Here is a 24290-nt window from a genome sequence, read left to right on the forward strand (position 1 = left end):
CACGGATAGCATCGTCCGCAGTGACCGCTCCGCCAGCTGGCGGTATTGCTCGAAGGTGTCCCAGCGCCCACCCTCGGCCGCGTCCTCGAGGGCGAACAGAGGCTCCCCCTCAGGGTCATCCCAGCTCTACCACAAGACACGCGGGTGATCCCACCCGCGGGGCTCGGGTCATACCCGCACGAGGGCCGAGCTTCCCTTGCCCAGGGTCGGAACCGGTTGTTCCACGGCGCCGGCCACCTTGGCGTCAACCACCTCATGTGCCTAGGAAGTATCATCGGAGGAGATCGGATGGACCTCCACCTCTCGAGCGCTCTCCCGCAATGGCGGTGGGCCTTGGACCAAGGGTGCCATCGAGGCCTCCGCCGCCTTCATCTCCACTTCATGGGCCCACGGCTTCGCCGCGATCACGTCGGCCTCGGTGGTCCCAGGGGCTCCGGCCTCTGCCATCGTGGCCTCGGTGGTCCCGGGAGCTCCGGCCCCCGCCGCTGCGGCCTCAGTGATCCTAGGCGCCTTGGCCTCCGTCGCCTCGGCCTCGGAGGCCCGAGGGGCCTCGACCTCGGTGGCCTCGGCAACTGAAGGTGCCTCGGCCCCATCTAAATCGTGAGCCTCGGCCTCGCGGGGCGGAGGCGCTCCCTCCCCCATCTGTGTTGGGGTCGCCTCGGTAGCCCCTCCTTGGGCGGCCGGCTCCTTTGGGTCGGCCCTCGCCGACACCGCGCCGCGTTGTATGGCGGCTTGCACCTCCACCACCCAGTGGGCAGTGGAGCCAGGGCTCACCTTGAGCGCCTTAAGGGGCGCCAAGGTGGGCACCTCCGCAGGTCGCTTTCGGCTAAAGACAAAACACTTACGGGGTCAGCACGAGACCGAAGAACGAACAGAAAACGCTGCGACTCTGCCAAAAATACGCTTACCTCGAGCGGGGCTACAACCGCTTCAGCACGGTGACCCTCCTCTGTGAAGGCGATGGCGGCGGCAGAGGCACGGCCTCTGTATCTACCGGCGCTGGCCGGTCCTCGACGAACCCGGTGCCCCCTCGGTCCTCTGCGGGGGCAGTTGCGTCACCCCCGCCGCCACCTGCTCCACCGCGGCTGTCGAGCCCACCGGGCTAATGGCGCGCTTTCCCAACGCCCATGCCTCGAGCGTGTCGGCCTCGGCCCTAGGGCAGGCAATTACTGGCCCCAAGGTAGCTCCTCCTCCTCCCCCTGGGAGCGTCGGGCTGCTTGCCGATGCCCCGAGCACCGTCTCCCCAACATCGGGGAGATGGTCCAAGGGACCCCGCCCATCTCGCTCTCATCATCTCCGCCCACAGAGTCCGCCGATAGCGACGACGACGGAGACGACTCCACCAGGAGACCGTCCTGCCTCTGCTACCAGCGGCGCTTCTCTAGTTCCTCGCGTGCGAGGATCTTCCTCGTGTGCTTTGCCACCTTGGCGTCCTTCCACCTCTTCTGCGCCTTGGCATGCGCCCGGTTGACCGCCCGCCGCCTTGCGTCCTCGGGAACGGGCGGCGGGGAGTCTCGCACGTCCCTCATCCCCTGCAGGAATAGCGAACATGGATAAGGGAACAAGAAACGGTGAGGAATGGAGAGGCCTTGGGGGCTGCAGCGGCGCGTGACTTACCAGTGAGAGGAACCCTGTGGCAGAACCTCCTAAATTATAGGGCCCACATGCACCTGTCACTGTCCAACGACCTTTGACATCTATGCATATGTTTCCGGTAACTTAAGAAGACTGTCGGGTGTCCTCGGGGAACCCCGAATCATCCACGATTTCCGAGCAGGATCACATTACAGAGTCATTGCAGTATTACAACATTTATTCAAATATCTACACCAGAGTAAAAACAACGGAAGTCTTACAATAACATAATTTACAAAACAGTAGTTTCAAACCTCACAACTAAGTTCGATGATTATTACAAAACAAAATAGTGGAGTGGCATTATAATATAATACAAAACACATAATGAAACTGCCCTGCCTAAGGGCCACACATTTACTTCTCATCGTCATCACAAGGAACAACCGTCATGCAGCACGATCCAAAACAGATCTGCTCATGAGCCTCACCTGCAACAAGGGTCAACGAACCCTGAGTACAAAAGTACTCAACAAGACTTAACCGAAATAAAACTGATAGAACTCAGGAATGCCGTCTCATGGGATTCAAGGTATGGCTTTAACAATAATCAAAGTTCTTTTGCGTAAAAGCTCTTTAACAAAATTCTTTACTTCAAAGGTAAAACTTTATAAGTACCACATTTGAATCTGCCATGATCCGTAATGAGATCATGAACTTCATATCAATCTCTTTCTCAAACCTTACTCAAGTTCTAGTTATTAAACTACGATGATGAACAGAGAAGTGAGTCTCCATAACCGAGGAGCAACGACGATTCGAATCGATTATAACCCAGCTGGGGATTCCAGACCACATGACATATGCAGGTCCCCGACCTACATATACCAACCTACTCTTGGATCCTCTAAAACAAGAATGGGTCCGCACCACCCGAGAATACAGTACTCCACCATTCCAGCCCATGGCCACGTGGGTACACACTATTCCCGCCATCTCTCCACTCCCAGTGCGTGAGTAGCCATTCTTGTAATAGAATCGCCAAGTTAAGGCTTACCAGAGTATGTGGTTAGTACTACAAAGTCTCACCGCACACAGTTCAACAACGGTACGGACCTTAACCGACACAGACGGAAAGAATCCGCTCACAAGACCTCCATGTCTTGTGGCTCACACACACCGAGTCCGTCCGGTCTAGATTTATTACTCCACATGCTCATATCACATGATAACATAAGTAACCAAAGTTCCATTTAAAACTTGCAGATGACAGGTAATCACCCAACTTTGATCTGTCTAAGCATAACTAGACACTTACGACGTAAAACTGATAACAAGGTATATACGGAAAAACAATGTTGGTAACGCACCAATTAGGCTTTTACTTAACTCTTAATCACTTAATGCAGTATAGAAAAGCAAAAGCAAAATTAATTTGTAAAACACAAGGTAGGGTTGTATGCATCCGGGGCTTGCCTTCGTTGACGGAAAAGTCCGATTCCTACGACGTTCCACAAGTATTTGATCCGACCTCAACAGACGGACTAACTTCCTCAGCAACTTGGTTAACTATCACATGTTCACCTTCGTTCACTACACGTAGTAGCAATACCATGTTTAACATGATGCAGAATACGAAACATGATGCTTGATGATGGATGCAAAAGTTAACAACTGGAATACAACTTTCCTTCGCGGTATAGTTACAAGTCAAACTAACTAAACCTTTCCAGAATACTAACATCAATTGTCAAAGATCATTACCAACTAATGACCCAAGGACATCACTCAATCAAAAATTCGAACAAAACCTAAATTGCTAAAGGTTACTATTTGCTTTTATGAATTAATTAATTAATTAAGAATTATGAAATAAATCAACTTGTTCCAATTGACCTCAAAATTTTTGTAAATGTTTATCACATAGTAACTAAGTGGCAAAACAATTTTCATAATTTTTGGATAAATAAATAAGCCTAGAAAAATCATGGAAATTCATTTATTAATTATTTGAGCAATTTTCATCACATTCAAAAAGTACTGAAAAACATTATTTCATATTTTTCTTCAATACTATACATCACAGAGAAGTCACACAAAACTTTTCATAATTTTTGGAGCTCTAAATAAATCTACACAAAAATAACAAATTACATCACTATTCATTTAAATCTGAAAATAGAAAAATTCCATTTGAACGCTGAGTCACTGACAAAGGGACCACTTGTCATCCCCAACCTCCAACGTTGACCACGGCGGTGATGGTTCTGATCGACGATAACTCGCCTACGACGAGGTTACCGGCGAAGGCGAATGCACCAACGTGCTCCCCACGACTATGCGCACCTACTGACGTCCTTAGTCGCACTAATTACGGCTCTACACTAACTCAACGCCAGCCATGGCGGACGTGGTGGCACGGCTGTGCTACGCCGGCGATAGGAGCCCGGTAGCGATTGAACAAAGTGCACGAGAAGTATCAGCAGCTCACCCCGAATACGTTGGAGCAAAGGCCGAGACCGGAGGAGCAACGGAGAGGTGGGTCGACGTTCTGAGCAGGCATGGTGGAGCAGACCGTCGTCGGTGGCGATGCTCCGGTAGCCGTGGTGGTCAAAATGAGAAATCAATGGGTCATAGAGTACCACGGCATCGTGGTGAAGCTGAAGCAAGACTCAGCAAGGGCAGAGACGCATCGTGGAGCTTTGGCCACGGTGAGGCGAACGCGACGACGACGCTGCAGGCCACGAAGAAGAAGAGCGCGCACAGCAATTTCCCGGCAAAATCAAGCTAAATTGGTGGGTTGGCTGGGCACGTAAGGATAAGGCAGAGCTGTAGCAAGCCTTTGCGGTGACTAGAACACGCTGAGACGATGGCACAAGCTCACCGGAGATGGACGGTGGCGACGGAAGAAAACAGAGGAAGAGAGCGGGGCAAACGGCGATGGCCAAGGCTAAATAGAGCGGCTCAGAAGCACAAGGAAGCTACGCTGTGGCCTTCACCACGCCAGCGCGACGCTAAAGACGGCCACGACCACGCCTGGAAGCAAACCGAAGGTCGCCGGCGGTGTAGCTTAGGCGGTGAACACTGTTCACAGAATTTACATAATTGCCCTTCATTTTCAAATTCAAATTACTCCCAAATTTGTGTAACAACTCAAAAATCTCCAAAAATAAAAGTTGTTCAAAATTCAAAGTTCTACAACTTTGCTTTTATAACCAACCCCTAATTCGGTCTACATTTTGAAATGAACTTTTGAATTCAAATAGGGAATATTTCACGAATTACGCCTTTTCGAATTACTCCAATTTTTTCATAACAACTTTGAAAACTCCAAAAACAAACTTTGTATAACTTGACAAGCTCTACACTTTTGCTTTTGGGCTCAACCCCAAAATATGCTTAGATTTTTAAATGATTTTTTAGGGTAGGATTTAAATACTGAAAATCAGGGTTTTCACGAAAATTCAAATCCAAACAAAATTTTGACTTGATTCAAACTATTCAATTCAACACTCATAACACAAATGTAAACTTGTTTTAGTGAATACATATCAAAGTTTGCAATATGACCAAATGCCTTGCAATGCATATGATGAAATGTCCCGTTTTTAATATTTAAACACCCGGGGTGTTACAAACCCTCATGACGGGCGCATCGTGAAGGGGGTCAGGCCATCGCTCCTCAGCTTCGCCTCCACCGTCTCCCTCACCCAGCGAAGAATTTCCTCATCGGAGAGGGCGGAGGTGGACATCCAGATGCCCTCGATCAGCTCATCCGGCCTCATCTCGAACACGTGCCGCCGCCGAGCCATCAGCGGTAGCACCCTCCGGTGGTGGAAGGTGGCCACGACCACAGCCACAGTAAGGCCACGATCCCACAGCCTCTCCAGTCCCTCCAGGAGTGGCTGCAGCTTGGGCTGATCCTCCCTCGGGACGCCATACTTCCACCTCTCCGGGTAGCTCCCCACGATCCGCCCGGTGTAGGGGGGAAGTCCACCATCGTCGTTGCGACGATAGAACCAGCTCGTGTACCAGCGGCGATTGGTTGACGTGAGCTGGGCTAGGACATAGAGGTGCTGACGGTCCTGGCACACTTGGAGAGTGCAGCCGTTGGCCCTCTCCACCTTCCTCGTGCCCGACGTACCCGTCGGCTTGGTGGTATGCCCCACCCGGAAGAGGTGGAGCCATAGCTCCCAATGGGGAGCAATCCCTAGATACCCCTCGCAGACGATGACAAAGATGGCCGCCTGCACGATGGAATTGGGGTTGAAGTTGTGGAGCTCCATTCTGTAGTAGTACGGGAGCGCCCGCATGAACCAGTCCGCTGAAAGGCCAAGGCCGTGCTCGTGAAAAGACACGAAGCTCACGACGTAACCGTCGTGGGGCCTCGGCTCTGGCTCGTCTAATGGAGTGATCCACTCCAGCCTATTGGGGTCAGTAACCGGACGAAGAAGTCTGCCATTGATGAGCGACTGAAGCATCTCCATGGTGATGTCAGACGGACCCTAAGGGTCCGCCTCGATGACAACGATGTTGCCGGCCATGAGCACGGTGGAGAATTTGACTACGGCGGTGAGTCTCTCCCCCTCTCTCCTTCTATGCCTCGCCCTTCTCCCTTCCTCTTCCCGGTGCTCTCTACTCTAGCAACGGCTCAAGGGCGGCAAAGGCTAATGCAGGCAAGGTAAGGAGGGGAGGGGCGAGGCTCGTCGCGTATTTATGCAGGAAGAAGGCGAAATGGACGGGCGACAAAATCGGGAAAGTTTCCCTTAGATCCGGCGCAGTTAATCTGGATCTGATTTTACCGCCCACGTGCCCAACTTTTCCTCATTAATCGCGTGAACAGTTATGTTCCATCCGCTGACACGACGTCACGTCCAACCGCTGCAGCAGCAAGCGTCATTCCACCTCCTTAAGAAAATCGCCTCAAAACGCGCGCCTGCCGTTGTCAAGCCAATGGGGGAGATATCCCTCCACCCTATTCCTTTCAGACGAAGGAACTAGGCGCCGAGCCCGTTACGGTCCAGGGGTTCGAAGGCTAGGCCCCTAAGGGTTTTGACAGCTGCCCCAAGGCAACAGAGTCAGGGACGACTGCGGGTGAGCCCATACGGGGCTGAGACCCAAGCAAGAGAAATGCTTGGGATGCCCAAAGTCGTGTCCGGGACCGACAGGGAGGTCTCCGAATGGGATCCCACCGTAGGGAGGCACCGAGCCACCAAGGCCCAGCGAACGGCCCTAACACCCACTAGAGAAACCCTCTGGTACTCTTGGAGTGCGTCTCTGGACCGCTAGCCGACCCCTAGCGAACGAGGCACGGGCCTCCACTCGGACTTACCCGATAATAGCTCACCGGAAGTGCTACCGCTCGCGCCCATCGAGGGTAGCCTAGCATATTTCACCCCTCCTTCTAAACGAAAAGGAAGCGTGAGGGTCGTACAAAAAGCCAAGGGAACCCCTGATGGCCCTCTCGCTCTGTGCAGAGGATAAGGGGCTCTTCCTGCAACCTTGCCGAGACCTAGCGACCCAGGCTCGCACTCGAGGGGGCTCGGCAAAACAACCCCTCCTTCCGAGCGAAAAGGACGCACGAGGGTCGTACAAAAAGCTAGGGGAACTCCTGACGACCATCTCGCTCCGTGCAGAGGCTAGGGGGCTCTTCCTGCAGATATGCCGAGACCCCATGACCTAGGCTTGCACCCGAGGGGGGCTCAGCAAACAAACCCTCATGCGCGAGGGGCGTACAAAAAGCTAGGGGAACTCCTGATCGCCCTCTCGCTCCGTGTAGAGGCTCAGAGGCTCTTCCTGCAACTTTACCGAGACCCAGCGACCTAGGCTCGCACACGAGTGGGCTCGGCAAACAACCCCTCCGTCTAAACAAAAAGGATGTGCGAGGGTCAAACAAAAAAGTCAGGGGGACCCCTAACCACCCTCTCGCTCCGTGCGGAGGCTCGAGGGCTCCTCCTGCACCCAAGACAAAGACAAGCGACCCAAGCCCGCACTTGAAGACTCGAAAAAATGTGATAAAGGGCATCGAGCCCGTTACGGTCTAGGGGTTCGAAGGCTGGGCCCCTAAGGGTTTCGACAGCCGCCCCAGGGCAACAGAGTCAGGGACGACTATGGGCGAGCCTGTACGGGGCCAAGGCCTAACCAAGCGAAACGCTTGGGATGCTCTAAGTCGTGTCCAAGACCGGGAGGGAGGTCTCCGAATGGGATCCCACCGTAGGGAGGCACCGAGCCACCGGAGCCCAGCGAATGGCCCTGGCACCCACTAGAGAAACCCTCTGGTACTCTTGGAGTGCATCTCTGGACCGCTAGCCGACCCCTAGCGAACGGGGCACGGGCCTCCACTCGGACTTACCCGCTAATAGCTCACCGGAAGTGTCACCGCTCGCGCCCACCGAAGGTAGCCTGGCATATTCCACCCCTCCTTCCGAGCGAAAAGGAAGCACGAGGGTCGCACAAAAAGTCAGGGGAACTCCTGATCACCCTCTCGCTCCATGCAGAGGCTCGGGGGTTCTTCCTGTGATCTTGCCGAGACCCCGCGACCCGAACTCGCACTTGTGGGCTCGGCAAATACGATAACATCCCTCGGTCAACGTGAGAAAAAGACCCTAGAGGAATGAATCCACTCCCCTAGAGCCTCGGGGGCTACACCCAGTGGGTGCGCTCGTGCACACCCACCAAGGCCTTGAAGTATGAAACACTATTCCACTAGGAGCTACCGCAAGTCAAGCCTCGTCAAAACCTCAAGAAGAGCGCTCACGCTCTCCCTGAGGCTTGGGGGATACTGTCGGGTACCATAAAACGGGGTACCCCGAACGTTTACCGAAAGAATCACTTAAGCCCTATCAAAGACAAAGCCAAAAGGTAAACCATCGGTTGACCTCCGGCCTTGTCCGAGCCCACCGGCTCTCTGCCTCGCACGAGGCCTCGCACAGGAGGCCTCGACGAGGAACCAATTCTCTGTCTCGCCCGAGGCCCCGTGCATAAAGCCTCGAACGAGACAATGATTCTCCATATCGCTCGAGGCCGGCTCGGCAATAACCCGTCGCTTCTGCCTCGACCAGGCTCCCCGACAGAGCGTCACGTCCCATTAATTCACCAACCACTCCTGCAATATCAACCAGACGACGGCTCGACACTGCAGAGTGGCCGACGAGACAAGAAGTCGCATCAACGCCATACCGACCAGGATAGGGCGGGGCTAGGATTACTGGCCACTGTGCTCTGGTGCTGTGCCCACGATCAGCGCTTGCACTACACTGTGCCACCTAACCCCCGCCCTAGAAACAACGCGGCGTGGGGAGTCAAGTCTAGGTCACCATAGCCTCAGAATCAGCGTACGAGACCAACTGCTCCCTCCAAGCCTCAGTAATCTACTTCAGGGTTTCGGCAACCTCGGGATTCACATCTACCAAGCCTCCCACGATGGCTCAGCCTCGGCACCAACTGATCTTGGCTTCTCACGCAGTCAACACACAGTGACCGGCACATCGACCGCCATGCCTCGCTTCAAGATAACATTGGAGCCCCACGACGCACAGGATCGGATGTGACCGGCGCGTCGCCCCAGTACTTCAAGGACGGGACCATTCCGTCGACCACGCCGCCAGAGTAACAGGCTATAGGGCTCAGACATGCCACCTCCATTCGCACGACGCCATGTAGCTAGCGCATGTATCACCCTTGTCCCCCCTTCAACTATAAAAGGGAGGGACCAGGGCCGTTTCTAGGGATCAGACACTTACGATTAGGCCTATGCCCACGCGATGAACTCACGCATAAATGCACGGACGAACACATGAGCTTCCCCGCTGCTTGAGATCAGCATCTCAAGCAATCCACGCCACTCCACGCGGAGACCTGGGACAAGCTCCCTCTCTCGCCTTGCTTGTAACCCCCTACTACGAGCATTTCGGTGCAAGGAATACAAGATCGAACTCTCAGACTAGACGTAGGGCACCCATTGCCCGAACCAGTATAAACCTTGTGTCTCTTTGCATCACCATCCAGGATTGGGAACACGCAGTACAAATTTACTAGTTGGTTGAGGGCCCACCGGTCCGAAACACCGACAAGTACCAACTGAGGTTTTGCAAGGTGTCCATGCTCAGGATAGACTAGTCATAGATTTGGTTGCAGATGATATCCCCTATGATTCATGGGTCAGAATTAGTGAAGCGTAATAGTATATTCCACCACCACCTTACATAGCGACTGAGCTTGAGCAACTAAGGTCCAAGAACATACCTTTCAGGGTCGTTCCGAACTATAGGGATGTCAGCATGACAGATATGGCAGTTTGTGATACCGGTCTCCAGATGTGTAGGAATTCATTGTATAACCATGAGACAGAAACCCTTAGGAAGGGGATGATATTCTACACGATGTCAGAGATGAAACTCTTCCTTCAGGACTATGCTGTGTACCACCATAGACCGTACATCGTCACTCATTCGGACCAGGAGTTGAGGTACCACTTGATATGCAAAAACGGTTGTCTGTGGAGGTTAAATGCACGAAGGAGACAGAGTGATGGCAAGTGGAGGATAACTAAAGTTGTTGAACCCCACACTTGCCTAGACAATAGGGGAAGGAAAATCATCAGCAGCTCACTGCACGTTACCTTGCCCATCGTATATTGGGGCTCGTTGATGACAACAACGACATCTCGGTGTCTTCTTTACAACAGTCTATATCTAGATTTGTTAGGTACGATGTGACGTACGGGAAGGCTTGGCGTGCTAAGCAAATTGCTCTGGCGATTCGATGGGGTACTTGGGAGGAAGCGTACAACAGGGTGCCCCGCATCTTATGTGCAATGCATTATTACAACCCTGACTTGAAATGGTTTGTGGACACCGGAGGGATGTTTTTTTGGGACCCATTGAGGCATGTCCTCTATCGTGTGTTCTGGTCGTTTGCGCAAACAGAACATGCATTCTAGTTTTGTCAGCCAGTCGTACTTGTTGATGGCACTTTCCTGATAGGAAAGTACAGGGGCACCTTGATGATGGCTGCTGCTGTTGATCCTGAGGACCAAATAGTACCCATGGCATTTGCTTTGGCAGAGGGAGAGAACAATGAATCATGGTCATGGTTCATGCGGCTTCTACGTGTGCAAGTGCTTGGCCCAACTCGCACTATATGTTTGATCTTCGACCGCCACACAGGGCTTCTTAATGCTGCAGCTGAGCATATAGATGGGTTCCCGCCTCTAGTACATAGATGGTGCATGAGACACTTTGCCGCTAATTTCTGGCGGCGTCAGCGGAAGCAGGAGGTATGTGACAAGGTAAAGGCTCTATGTTGTGTACATATAGAGCACCAGTTCAAGGAGACAAAGAGAGAACTAGACAAGATGGTAAATGCAACGGGAAAGGCCTGGTTAGAGGCACAGATGGAACAGAAGGCTCAGTGGGCGTTAGCATATGACGAGGGGGGTTTCAGGTGTGGCATCATGACCACTAACTCTTCAGAGTCCTTCAACCGTGTATTCACCGGAGTTCGATCGTTGCCTATGTCTGGAATTGTTGAGTTCTCCTTTCATAAGTGTAACAAATATTTTGTGAAGAGGTGGGAGCTTGTGCAGAGGAATATAGCTGAGTAGGGGCATTTTGGCAAGGCCGGAGCTGAACATTTGAAGGAGGTTGAGGAATTGGCCAAGCAGCACACCGCCGAGCCATATGGACCCCGCCGCTATATCTTTAGTGTACGGGGCAAGGGTGGCACAAGCCTAGGCAGCAAACGTTATGGTGGACGAAACTACCGAGTTGATCTTGAAAAGGTAGAGTGCAGTTGCAACATCCCTCAGATTATGCATGCCCCTTGCTCTCATATGATCATGGCCTGCAGGGTTCACGGGTACAACTATGAGGATCTGCCATATATGTCACCCTTGTATCTCTGTTTGAACATCGTTAGTATTTGGGAGATGAGCTTCGAGCCATACCTTGACCCAACACAGTGGCCACCTTATAATGGTTATGACTACATGCCGCATCCGGATCTAATGAAGGTAGGGAAGGGTAGGAGGAAGAAGAAGCGACTAAAGGGGGACATGGACGCTATGAGAGGGTACGGCGAAGACATGTACGGCGGGGGAGACTTCAATGAGACCCGTGGTAGGAATCTTTGCTCCGTTTGCAAACAATCTAGCCACAAGGCTAGCCGGCATAGAAGACAGCAGGTGATTTCATATTGTGTTCGTATTGCATAACAAGTAGTTCAATTTTTGCAATGCTACATAATGTTACTCTGAAAATTGTTAATTTGAATACTCCAACCCTTTGTTTATCATTTTGTAACAGGATGGCCCCTCCCACGCCACACCAGCTGGTCCCCCTTTTTGATGTGGAGTACGATGACCCCCTTCTTATACCAGACGACGAGGTTCATTACGTCGTGGGACTTAGTTCATTACGTCCAACTTATGTCGAACGAATATTATCGTCGAAAACTTATAGACTTATAAACCAATGAAAATGTTGTATGGCAACTTATCGTCCATTTATTTGCTTCATGTTCATTTTGTACAGCATTTGTAGTTTTGTACAGCACCTCTGCCTGTAAGCCCACCTCCGCTTGTAGTTCTGTAGTTTTGTACAACATAGACGCGCCGTGGGCTATGGCACAACAAATGATTACGTTCATTTTAGAAATTTTTAACGCATAATACAAACAGATGTGATCACTTAAGATCGATCATGGGTAATCCGAGTACATCATACATGGGTACAATACATCGTTAGTTCAAATGGAATATAAGACAACATAATAGAATTTCTACTATATGGCTACATTGATCATTAATAAAGCATGGAACTAATAGACGGCGCAATCAAAAACCCTCAGTCAGAAACATACTGAGTAAGCAACTCATCGTCCGAGTACCAATCCTTAACCACAACCCTGTTACTGTGGCTAGGCTCACCTACATTGCTCTGACCTGCCTGTCGCCTGTAGTAAGCGGCCTCCGCTTCATCTACGGCTGCTGTGGCCTGAGTAAAGAATGCATCGTCATCCTCCTCCGCCTGTAACCCCACCTCTGCTAGAGCGATGAGCTCGCTCAATCTGCCAGTGTCATCCTCATCCTCCTTTGCCTGCAAGCCCACCTCTGCTTGAGCGATTAGCTCGCTCAGTCTGCCAGTGTCGTCCTCATCCACGTTCCCACCTGTATTTCCTAGTGCTCTGTTCAAAAGAAATATTATATCATATGTCTTAGCAAAAGAAACAAAATACGATTTCATGTTTACCATAAAAATAACGAACCTCTTTGTACTCAACCATATGACCGCAATAATGGCCTATTCCAAGCTCCGAAGGGACTAGGCCATAGTTAGAATTAACACCACATTCGCACTTGACTGGTGGTGCTTTGTAAATTAACATTTCTTTCTTCTTTTGTTTTGCTTTTGGAGGTTCTTCGGGCCATTTGTTCTTAGGACCATACAACCACTCCTTGAAACGACACTTCTCCATTGAATACACCTAAATAACGTGACATTAGTACATGACACATATAGCTCAACATTTCAACACATACACTTTACACCTACTTCATGTTTGTTTGGACACACAAACTCCAATGTATTGTCAGGGTTTATCACGGCTCGGTCTCCGCAATGGCACAGAGGAGGTTCCTCGAGTCGTCTAACTGCGGCTAAGTGCTTCTCCTTAGCTGTCATTGGAGGGGGGGTTAGGGGGAGGTGGAACCCACCGCTCGAAGTGATCTCGTGGATGTCGCCCTCTCCACCAATCGTCGAAAAGGAGGTACCTAGGGTCAAACTTGTCTGCACCGTCAATCCAATGAAAGAAAAAGCACCTCTCATGGGCCTACACAACAAAAATTTAACAAAATATTAGTAACCTAGTAATACAAATGATGAAGAAAAATATACAGAAACAATAACTTACATTAAAACGACTGCACGTGTAGAAGCAACGAGCCACTGTGTTCGGATGTCTCGATTAAAACACGTCGGCCGGACGACCACAGTCACAATTAGGGACAGGGAGTTCAGGAGGGACGGGGGCATCTTTGCTAGACTCGTCGGGGTACATTTCTCTAAGACGACCCCATTTTCGCCATAACTGCTCCCGAAACATGTCTTCCATCTAATAAAACAGTTCAAATTAAACACCAATCAAAACAACGCAAATTAATGTAAAATGTAATCATTTGCAATGCAACTAAAATATTATAAACAACAATTATAGCAACAAAAATATACATGGCAAACATACTTCTAACTAAATAATTAACCTTAACATTGATAAACTCATACTAATATCTTCACCATAGTTCCCAAATATAATCTTCCTACTAACCTTAACTCCCATTCATAATATCCTATCCACCATTCAAACGAAAATAAAATGTGCATCATTACCTTGAACTAGGACGAGGAGGGAGGGAGGCAGCCGGGGAATGGAAGGGAAGGGAGGGAGGCAGCAATGGAGGGCCGAGCTGCCGCCGTTCGTGGCGCAGCGTGCTTGGATGAGCGGAGGCCGTTTTGCTGCTCGGGCAGCGCGACTAACCGCGGCGGAGGTTATACCCGGCTCTATCGCGCCACTGATCAGGGCGCGGCACTGTCGCGCTATGGATCAGGGCGTGTCACTGCCGCGTCAAGATCAGTGGCGCGGCAGAGCCCTACCACGTCAGCGGCCAGCGCTTCCGGTCGCCGCCACGTCAGCCATCTGCCGCGCCGCCATGCATGGCGCGGCACAGGCATTTGGCCGTGCCAGGGCAATAGGCGCGGCCAAAAGTGTTAGTTTAAAAAAACGAGAGTGTTAGATTTAAAATTAAGTTCGAAAAAATATTAAAATTAAAAAAAAAATCCCTACCTTCTCCTCATCTTGTTGTCCCAAGGTCATCTCAAAGTAACTACATAGGAATGCCAGCCCTATGCCAAAGGTTTTTAGCTGCATAAAAAGGTATGCATTCTTTTCCAATTGAAAAGCACGAGACTACAAAATATTACTGCTAGTATGATCCAAATCGAGCTAGTCATGCAGGTGCTAAATAGCAGTTATATACACACACGGAGAGAGAGAGACAAGGGGAGGGAGGGGGGTGTTAAAAGGAGTGATTTCTGGCTACCATGTTAAGTCAAACCATCTTTGTTTTGATGAACTTTTTACATAAATATGTAAATATTTACTGCTAATATGATCCAAATTACTAAGATAGCTAGTCACGCAGGTGCTAAATAGTAGTTATATACAGAGAAAGAGAGAGAAAGGTATACTCTCTCGGTCCCTCTATCCCAAAATAAGTGGCGTTATAGTATTTGTGCCGGTTAAATTTTCGCAAATTTAATTAGATTTATAGAAAATATCAACAACATTTGTATCTTCAAATAAGTTTACTATAAAAATAAATTCAACGATCTACTAATCATATACTACAAATATTAATATTTTCTTATATATATTTGATCAGAGCTAAAAATGTTTGACTTATTGGGAAGCGAGAACGACACTTATTTTAGGATGGAGGGAGTATACTGTCGGATACCGTGAGAAGGGGTACCCTAAGCAAGATCCAAAAAACGACTGCTTAGACTTCGTAAAAATCGAGACCAGCTAAACGCTGCTGGCCTCGGCCGATTCTCCGACTCGCCCGAGGCCCCCTCGCCGCTGACCGCGGGCGACCCCCTACCAAAGGCCTCGGCCGACCCCCTCTCTCGTCGCAGGCCTCGGCCGGGCCACCGATCCTCCGTCTCGCGCGAGGCGGGCTCGGCAGCACTCCGCTGCCTCTTCCTCCTCCCGTCCCTCTGACAAAACGTCGTGTCACATCAACTCAGCCGGCTGCTGTCCCTGACAACAGCCGCACGCCCGGCCCAGTACAGCAGAATGGCCGATGGGACAGGAGGCAGGACTGGGCAGGGGTTACCCGCCACTGTACTAACCACCGTAACGCCCATACCTCACTATGCTGCCAACTCCTGCACCGAGGACAATGCAGCGTGGGGAGCCACATCTGGGCTACTGTGGCCTCGGAATCAGTACCCAGGGCCAATAACTCCCCCAAGGCCTCGACAGTTTGCTTCACGAGCTCGGCAGCCTGAGGGTCCATGACCACCGAGCCCCCCACGATGGCTCGGCCTCGGCATCGGCAGAGCTGCTGCTCCCTACGACGTCATTTCACGACAACCAGCACGTCGCCCGCCATGTCCTGCATCAAGCCGTACTGGAGCCCCACGACGCACAAGACCGAGTATGACCAGCGTGTCACTTCCGCACGTCCCATCAGGGCGCTCAACCACTCCGACAAACCACACGACGGCACAGTACAGCGAAGTAGCAGACCAGACGTCCGTCACGTCAGCACCCTGCCATCCACGACGGGACTGTGCAGGGGTTACCGGCTACTGTGCTGCCTAAACTCCTGCACCGAGGACGAACACGACGTGGGGAGTCAGAACCGGGTTCCTGTGACCTCGGGACCAGCGAACCGACCGCTCCGCCCCGCTCGAGACCCCCGATAGGCCTCGGACGAACTAACCGAGTTCCGCCTCGCCCGAGGCTCCCGGTAGGGCCTCGGGCGAACTGGCCATGTTCCGCCTCGCCCGAGGCTGGGCTCGTTCCGCAACCTCGTCGCCTCCGCCTCAAAAGTCACTCTGGCAGGCTATCGCATCCAATTAATGCGCCCAGCTGCCCCCACTACGTAAGCCACGATCGGCAGTACGCCGCAACAGGAGCGACAGGACAACGGTCAAATCGCCTTTTTACCATCCCTTACTAACAATACATGGTACCGTATCCTGTAGACGCACGTTCCGCACTGTGCCGCCTAAATCGACTATCGACAATGGCCGCCCAGACCTCACAATGGGCCTAGGCCTCAGCACGGCAGGTCTCGGCATAGCCTACTACAGCAGCCACCAGACCTCGGCACTTCACCAAGTCAACAAAAGTACAGGAGCGCGGCATGTCGCCAGCCTTGAAGACCATGCCGACTAGACATCGACGGGAACTCCCACGACGCCGTGCTGCTCCAGGGAGCGGAATACGTCACTAAATAGGAACCTCCTCATGTACTTCTGGCTTCCTCCTTGTGGCTATAAAAGGAGGTAGCCGGTGCCATTTGTAGGAAAAAAAAGGAGAACGAACACACCGATAGAACGACACACCTCTACGCTGCTTGGGAACAACGTCTCAAGCAGCCCGCACCACCCTCGCTGAGACCTGGGGCTATCCCCCTCTCTCACCTAGCTTGTAACCCCCTATTACAAGCACTCCGGTGCAAGGAATACAAGATCGATCTCTCAGACTGGACGTAGGGCCTCGATTGCCCGAACCAGTATAAACCTTGTGTCTCTTTGCATCACCATCCGGGATTAGGGGCACGCAGCACAAATTCACTCGTTGGTTGAGGGACCCCCGGTTCCGAAACACCGACAGTTGGCGCGCCAGGTAGGGGCTCTCTGCGTGTCAGCTTCGTCATCCTAGCAAGTTCCGGATGGCAGACCACATACGACCGTTGCGTCTCGGCACCGTAGTTTGGTTCGGGAGCCTAGAGTTCATATCTCTGGGGCATGAGTACGACATGGTGCTCCTCACTCCTCGAACCCCACCGTCCGACGACGAAGTCGCGCCCCGGCAGCCCAGGCGCAGGCGGCGCCCGGGCGGCCGCTCTCGCCACGCTCGCCAGGCACGGCGCGAGCAAGGCCACCCCGACGCTACGCGAGCCCGGGGCGGCACGCCACTCCCCGCCGATACCCTACGACCAGCTGTTGGTACGGGGTCCCTGGCTGGGGACCTGTCTGACCTGAGCCTGGACAAAGGGAAATCGCCGGGAGTTTACGGCGATGCCCAGTCATCTAACCCCGCTCCGCCACTCTCTGAAGAGCCGACTCCGGCGGGGCAGAATCTGGAGACGGCCCCGTTCCCATACCCTTTTGGGTTGAGAAATGCCGCCACCTCTTACGCTTACGCTTACGCTGCCGCTCACGAGCACCCCTCGGAACGCCGCCAGCTCTTGGGATTCATAGTCTCGGAACGTGGGCATCAAGCTCAACCCCGAGAAGTGTGTCTTCGGGGTCCCCCGAGGCATGCTCTTGGGATTCATAGTCTCGGAACGTGGGATCGAGGCCAACCCGGAGAAGGTCTCGGCCGTGACCAACATGGGCCCGATCCGAGACCTCAAGGGCGTGCGGAGGGTCATGGGATGCCTTGCGGCCCTGAGCCGCTTCATCTCGCGCCTCGGCGAAAAAGGCCTACCCCTGTACCGCCTCTTGAGAAAGTCCGAGCGCTTCTCTTGGACCGCCGAGGCCGAGGAAGCCCTCGCCAGGCTCAAAGCACTGCTCACCAACCCCCCCGTCCTGGTTCCGCCCACCGAGGGCGAACACCTCTTACTCTACGTCGCCGCGACGACCCAAGTGGTCAGCGCGGCCGTAGTCGTCGAGAGGCAGGAGAAGGGACACGCTCTGCCCGTCCAGCGACCTGTCTACTTCATCAGCGAAGTGCTCTCCGAGACTAAGACGCGTTACCCCCACGTCCAGAAGTTGGTTTACGCCATAGTCTTGGCCCGACGCAAGCTGCGTCACTACTTTGAGTCCCACCCGGTGACTGTGGTGTCGTCTTTTCCCCTGGGAGAGATAATCCAAAACCGGGAGGCCTCGGGTAGAATAGCCAAGTGGGCTGTTGAACTCATGGGGGAAACCTTGTCTTTCGCGCCTCGGAAAGCGATCAAATCACAGGTCCTGGCTGACTTTGTAGCCGAATGGACCGACACACAGCTGCCACCCATTCAAATCCAATCAGAATGCTGGACCATGTACTTTGACGGGTCTCTGATGAAGACAGGGGCGGGCGCGGGCCTGCTCCTGGTCTCGCCCCTTGGAGTACACATACGCTACATGATCCGGCTTCACTTCGCCGCCTCCAACAATGTCGCCGAATACGAGGCCCTCGTCAACGGCCTGCAAATCGCCATCGAACTGGGAATACGACGTCTCGACGTACGGGGTGATTCGCAGCTCGTCGTCGATCAGGTGATGAAAGAGTCAAGCTGCCACGACCCCAAAATGAAGGCGTACTGCGCGATGGTACGTCGTCTGGAGAACAAGTTCGACGGTCTCGAACTCAACCACGTTGCACGAAAGTTCAACGAGGCCGCGGACGAACTGGCAAAGATGGCATCGGCACGGACCCCGGCCCCTCCAAACGTCTTCGCCAGAGACCTCCACAAGCCATCCGTCGACTACGCCTCGGCGACGGAAGAGGACCCATCGGCCGAGCCCACCGCAGGGCCCGAGGCCGCCTCTGCCGCCGAGACCCCGCCAGCCGAGCCCGAGGCCATGGCGATTGACGCAGAGCCTCCCAAGGCCGATCGAGGAACGGACTGGCGAGTCCCTTTCCTTGATCGCCTCGTTCGGGGAGAGCTTCCTGCTGACAGAACCGAAGCCCGGCGGCTCGCGCGACGCGCCAAGACTTACGTCCTCTGCGACGACGAGTTGTATAGGCGTAGCCCGTCCGGTATTCTCCAACGATGCATCACCACCGAGGCTGGCCAATCCTTACTTTGGGACTTGCACGCGGGAGTTTGCGGGCACCACGCGGCGCCTCGGGCGCTCGTGGGTAACGCCTTCCGCCAAGGTTTCTATTGGCCAACGGCGGTGGCCGACGCCACGAGGCTAGTACGCTCCTGCGAGGGATGCCAGTACTACGCTCGACAGACGCACCTCCTGGCCCAAGCCCTCCAAACCATCCCCATCACATGGCCATTCGCTGTATGGGGGCTGGACATGGTTGGGCCTCTGCAGAAGGCACCCGGGGGCTATACCCATCTACTGGTAGCTATCGACAAATTCTCCAAATGGATCGAGGCTCGTCCAATCACTCAGATCAAATCCGAGCAAGCAGTGCTGTTCTTTACGGATATCGTCCACAGATTCGGGGTTCCTAACACCATCATCACTGACAATGGGACACAATTCACCGGTCGAAAGTTCCTAACGTTCTGCGACGACCACCACATCCGGGTGGCCTGGTCGGCCGTAGGGCACCCAAGGACGAATGGCCAAGTAGAGCGTGCCAACGGCATGATCCTGCAAGGCCTTAAGCCAAGAATATTCAACCAGTTGAAGAAGTTTGGCAAGAAATGGCTTGCCGAACTCCCGTCAGTCATCTGGAGCCTAAGAAATACCCCGAGCCGTGCCACGGGATTCACACCGTTCTTCCTGGTCTATGGGGCCGAGGCCATCCTCCCCACTGACTTAGAATACGGCTCCCCGAGGCTACAGGCGTACAACGAGCAAAGCAACCGCACTGCCCGCGAAGACGCCCTCGACCAACTGGAGGAAGCCCGCGACGTCGCGCTACTACACTCAGCCAGGTACCAGCAAGCCCTACGACGCTACCAAGCCCGGCGCGTCCAAAGCCGGGACCTGAAGGTGGGCGACCTGGTGCTGAGACTGAGGCAGAGCAACAAGGGCCCGCCACAAGCTGACCCCACCCTGGGAAGGGCCGTATATCGTCGCTCAAGTGCTGAAGCCCGGGACCTACAAGTTAGCCAACGAGAAGGGCGAAATCTTCACCAACGCTTGGAACATAGAACAGCTACGTCGTTTCTACCCTTAAAATCCCAAACGTTGTTTACATTGTTTCTCGAAATACAATAAAGAAGTGTTCTTTAGTTGTTATAATCTTTCGAGGAACCCCCTTATAGACAAGTCGACTGTATAGAACCTAAGGACCGAAAGATCGTCTCAAGGGCGAAAGGGCCGGCCGAGTCGTGAGAACGGCCTATGCCTCTGGGCTACGGCAGCTCCCTCACCACCGTTTCGCCCAAAGGACAGCTTAGGTTCCGAGGAAGTTCTTTGCAGAGAGGTTGTCTATCGATAGGGGCTCGACGTCACTATAACGCAATAAGGGAGACTCGGCTCTGCCTCTGCAAAGTCGAGCCTCCCTCGGGGGCTAAAAAGGGGGAACCCCCCTAAGTCCCGGACACCATTTCTCAACCGTTTTCCGAAAATTTCCACGCCAAACTCTCTCGCACTCCCGTCCACCAAAAGCTTGTCCGGAGGCCAAAGGGCCGGCCGAGTCGTGAGAACGGCCTACGCCTCTGGGCTACGGCAGCTCCCTCACCACCCTTCGCCGAAGGACGGCTTAGGTTCCGAGGGATTTCTTCGCGATCGAGACAGAGGGCACGGACTTAGAAATAGAACGGAAAACGGTTAAGAAACACACATACGCAAATATCTTAAGGGCCTCGACGGCCACAAAAAACGTCACGATTCGGCAACTAACCCAATCCGGTTACATGGCCCCTTTTGGCCCAGGTCAAAGCTCAAGGATCGGCGGCTGGCGCGGGAGGGACCACCTCTTCTTCAAATAGCTTGGCCAACGCAGTGCCAGGCGCCTCGGCCGCCTCCAACAGCCTCACGACCTCTGCATCAGCCTCCTCGTCATCTTCTGGCAACACATAGCCGTCGCTGACAGCCTCGAGGTTGATGGCGTAGTGCGAGGAGATGACGGCCAGGGCGCGCTTGACACCCGTGTGCAACGCCCCTCGGAGTCTCTCGCGGACGTGGCCGCTCAACGCGATCAGGCGGCTCCCAAGGGAGCTAGCTGATTGGACCTCCTCAGCGTCCAGAGCCTCGCAGGCGGACCGGACAGCGCTGCGCAGCGCCTCGTGCTCCCGGACCTCGACATCCAGCGCTGCTTGCGCCGCGACGGAGGCCTCAGCCGCCTGGGAGGCTTCTTTCTCCAGACCTACGTCGCAACAAGGGGACAGGAGTCAAGCGCGAACCAGGACAAGAAGAGCAAATAGAGCGAGGAACATGGTTCAGCGGAACTTACCCTCGGCCTTGCTCTTCCAGGCTGAGACCTCGACCCGAGAGGCCTCGGCCGCCTGGGTTGCCTCTGCCAAAGCGACTTTCGTCGCCTGATGCTCGCTCTGCTCCGCACCCAGTTGCCCGGCTGTTTCCTTAGCAGAGGCCGTCGCTTCTTGGGCCCGAAGCCTGAAGGAGTCTCGCTCCTCCTCCAGCTCCTTGATCTTGGCCACCAGAGGGGCGGACTGCTCCTTAGCCGTGGCCAACTCGGCCTGAATGTCAGCACAACGAAGGCGGAGGTCCTCCACTTCCGCACTCCGCGCCGACAATAGCCCCTGGGCATCAGCAAGCAGGCCCTTTTGGCGCCGGAGCTGGTCCCAGATATCCCTCTCATTTCGCAGGAACACCGATTTCCCAAGGGATCGGGTCTCGAGCTCCTAAGAAGGCAAAACAAAAAACGCACGTCAAACACTGCGAGGGGGCTCGGAGAGAAAACAACGCGGCACGAAAGAGGAAAGTACTTACCCGCGTGACACCGGGCAAGTCCTGACCCATAATAGTCATTGCTGTCTGCAGCGACCGCACTGCCAGTTAGCGGTACTGCTCGAGGGTGTCCCAATGCCCCCCCTCTGCGGTATCTTCAAGGGCGAACACGGGCTCCCCCTCGGGGTCAGCCCGGTTCCGCCAGAAAACGCGCGGGAAGTTCCACCCGCGAGGCTCGGGCCGTAGCCGGACTAGAGCCGAACTCCCCTCGGCGGGATCTGGGACTGGTTGCTCCGCGGTACTGGCCGCCTCGACGTCCGCCGCCTCCTTTCCTCGGGAGGAATCATCAGACGAGATTGTCTGAACCAGGGGCGGCGCCAAAATTTGCCCCGTCTCCACCTCCATCGCCTCGGTCTCGACGGACCCGGGGGCTCTGGCCTCTGCCACCGCTACCCCGATGGCCTCGGCGTCCACCGCCCTGACGTCGGAGGTCTCGGGGGCTCCGGCCTCACCCTCAGTGGCCTCGGCAACAGCAGACGCCCCAGCCTCTGCTCCAAGACCCACAACATCGCGAGGCATGGGCTCCTCCTCCTCCACTTGCTCCTCCTTCTCCTGGGCAGCCGTCTCCTCCGAAACGGCCTCGCCCGGCGCCGCGCCGCGTCGCACGCCAGCCTGCGCCTCCGCTGCCTGATGGGCGGAGGAGCTAACGTTCACCTTGAGCGCCTTACGGGGCGCCAAGGGAGGGTCTCCCACCAGAAGCGTCTGTCTGGAAGAAAGGACACTCCCAAGGTCAGCATGCAACCAAGGGGCAAACAAGAAGCGGACTCCACCAGGGAAGACGCTTACCGCGAACGGGGATGCAACCGCTTCGACACCGCCAGCCTCCTCTGCAACGGCAGCGGTGGTGGCAGCAGCGCGGCCTCGGTGTCCACCAGTGCCAGCTGGCCTCCGTCGGACCCCGGCGCCTCCCCGACCCTTCGCGGAGATGATGGGGTCGCCCCCACCGTCACCCGCTCCACCTCCACCGTCGAACCCATCGGGCCGACGGCACGCTACTCCGACACCCGCGCCTCGGGTGTGTCGGCCTCGGCCCCGGGACGGGCCGCCACTGGCCCCGGGACACCTCCTCCTCCTCCTAGGGGCGTCAGGCTCCTTGCCGGCGCCCCGGGAACCATCTCCCTGATGTCGGGGAGGTGATCCAGGCAGGCCGTCCCCACCTCGCGCCCGCCGCCGTCGCTCGAAGAATCCGACACCGACGACGAGGGAGACGGCTCCAAAGGGAGACCGTCGAGCCTCTGGCGCCGGCGACGGGCGTCCAGCTTTTCGCGCGCAAGAATCTTCTTCGTGCGCTTCGCCTCCCGGGCATCTTTCTTCTTCTTCTCCTCCTCGGCACGCGCCCTGTTCACGGATCGCCGACGGGCGTCCTCGGGAACGGGCGGCGGGGAGCCTCGCACGTCTCTTATCCCCTGTGAGAACGACGAAGTAAGACAACCGACCAAAAAGGCGAAAAACAACAAGGCCGCGAAAGCCTCGACAACATCCAACTTACCAGCGAGACATACCCCCGCGACGGGCGCATCGGGAACGGCATCAAGTCATCGAGCCTCGGCTTCCCGTCCACCGCTTCTCTCACCCGACGCAGGGTCTCTTCGTCGGTAAGGGCGGAGGCGGACATCTTGACACCGACGATCGAATCGCCCGGGGTCATCTCGAACAGCCGCCGCCGCCGGGCCATCAGCGGCAACACCCTCCGGCGGTGAAAGGCCGCCACGACCACGGCCGCCGAAAGGCCGCAGTCACGCAGCTTCCCCAAGGCCCTCAAGAGCGGTTCCAGCCTAGGCTGGTCGACCTTGATGACGCCGTATCCCCATTTCTCCGGTTGACTCTCTACAACCCGCCCGGTATAAGGGGGAAGTCCTCCGCCGTCGTTGCGGAGGTAGAACCAGCCGTCGTACCAACGACGGTTGGACGTTGACAGCTGGGCCGGGATGTAGAGGGACTGCCGGTCTTGGCGCACGTGAAGGGTGCAGCCGCCGGCCCTCTGCGCCTTCCGAGCCCCCCTCGTTCCCCCCGGCTTGGAGGTGAACGTCGCTCGGAACAAATGGAGCCACAACTCCCAGTGGGGAGCGATCCCAAGATACCCCTCGCAGACGGCGACGAAGATGGCCGCCTGCGCGATGGAGTTGGGGCTGAAATTGTGCAGCTCCACACCATAGTAGTGCGGGAGTGCCCGCATGAAGCTATCCGCCGGCGACCCGAAGCCTCGCTCGTGGAAGACGACGAAGCTCACCACGTAACCGTCGCGCGGCCTCGGCTCCGACTCGTCCCCCGGAGCAATCCACTCCGGCTCGTCGGGGTCGGTGATTGGGCGAAGAAGACCGGCCTCCACGAGCGACTCCAGCTTCTCCTCGGTAACGTCGGACCGCTCCCAGGGATTCGCCGGGAGGATGACGGGAC

At 54.7% G+C, this 24290-nt stretch overlaps 1 protein-coding gene across 1 annotated transcript; it reads right to left on the minus strand.

Moving 5' to 3' along the window:
• Positions 1-261: 261 nt before the first annotated feature.
• LOC136457322 (uncharacterized) lies at positions 262-22870 on the minus strand. The gene is made up of 5 exons (XM_066457364.1): positions 22680-22870; positions 22222-22599; positions 12507-12759; positions 1369-1532; positions 262-826 (listed from the first exon to the last, which is right to left on the minus strand). Exons 1-5 carry the CDS (start codon positions 22868-22870, stop codon positions 262-264), a joined length of 1551 nt encoding a protein of 516 aa, XP_066313461.1.
• Between the last annotated feature and the right edge of the window lie 1420 nt (positions 22871-24290).

This window comes from Miscanthus floridulus, chromosome 1 (genome assembly GCF_019320115.1).
Source record: "Miscanthus floridulus cultivar M001 chromosome 1, ASM1932011v1, whole genome shotgun sequence".
NCBI lineage: Eukaryota > Viridiplantae > Streptophyta > Magnoliopsida > Poales > Poaceae > Miscanthus > Miscanthus floridulus.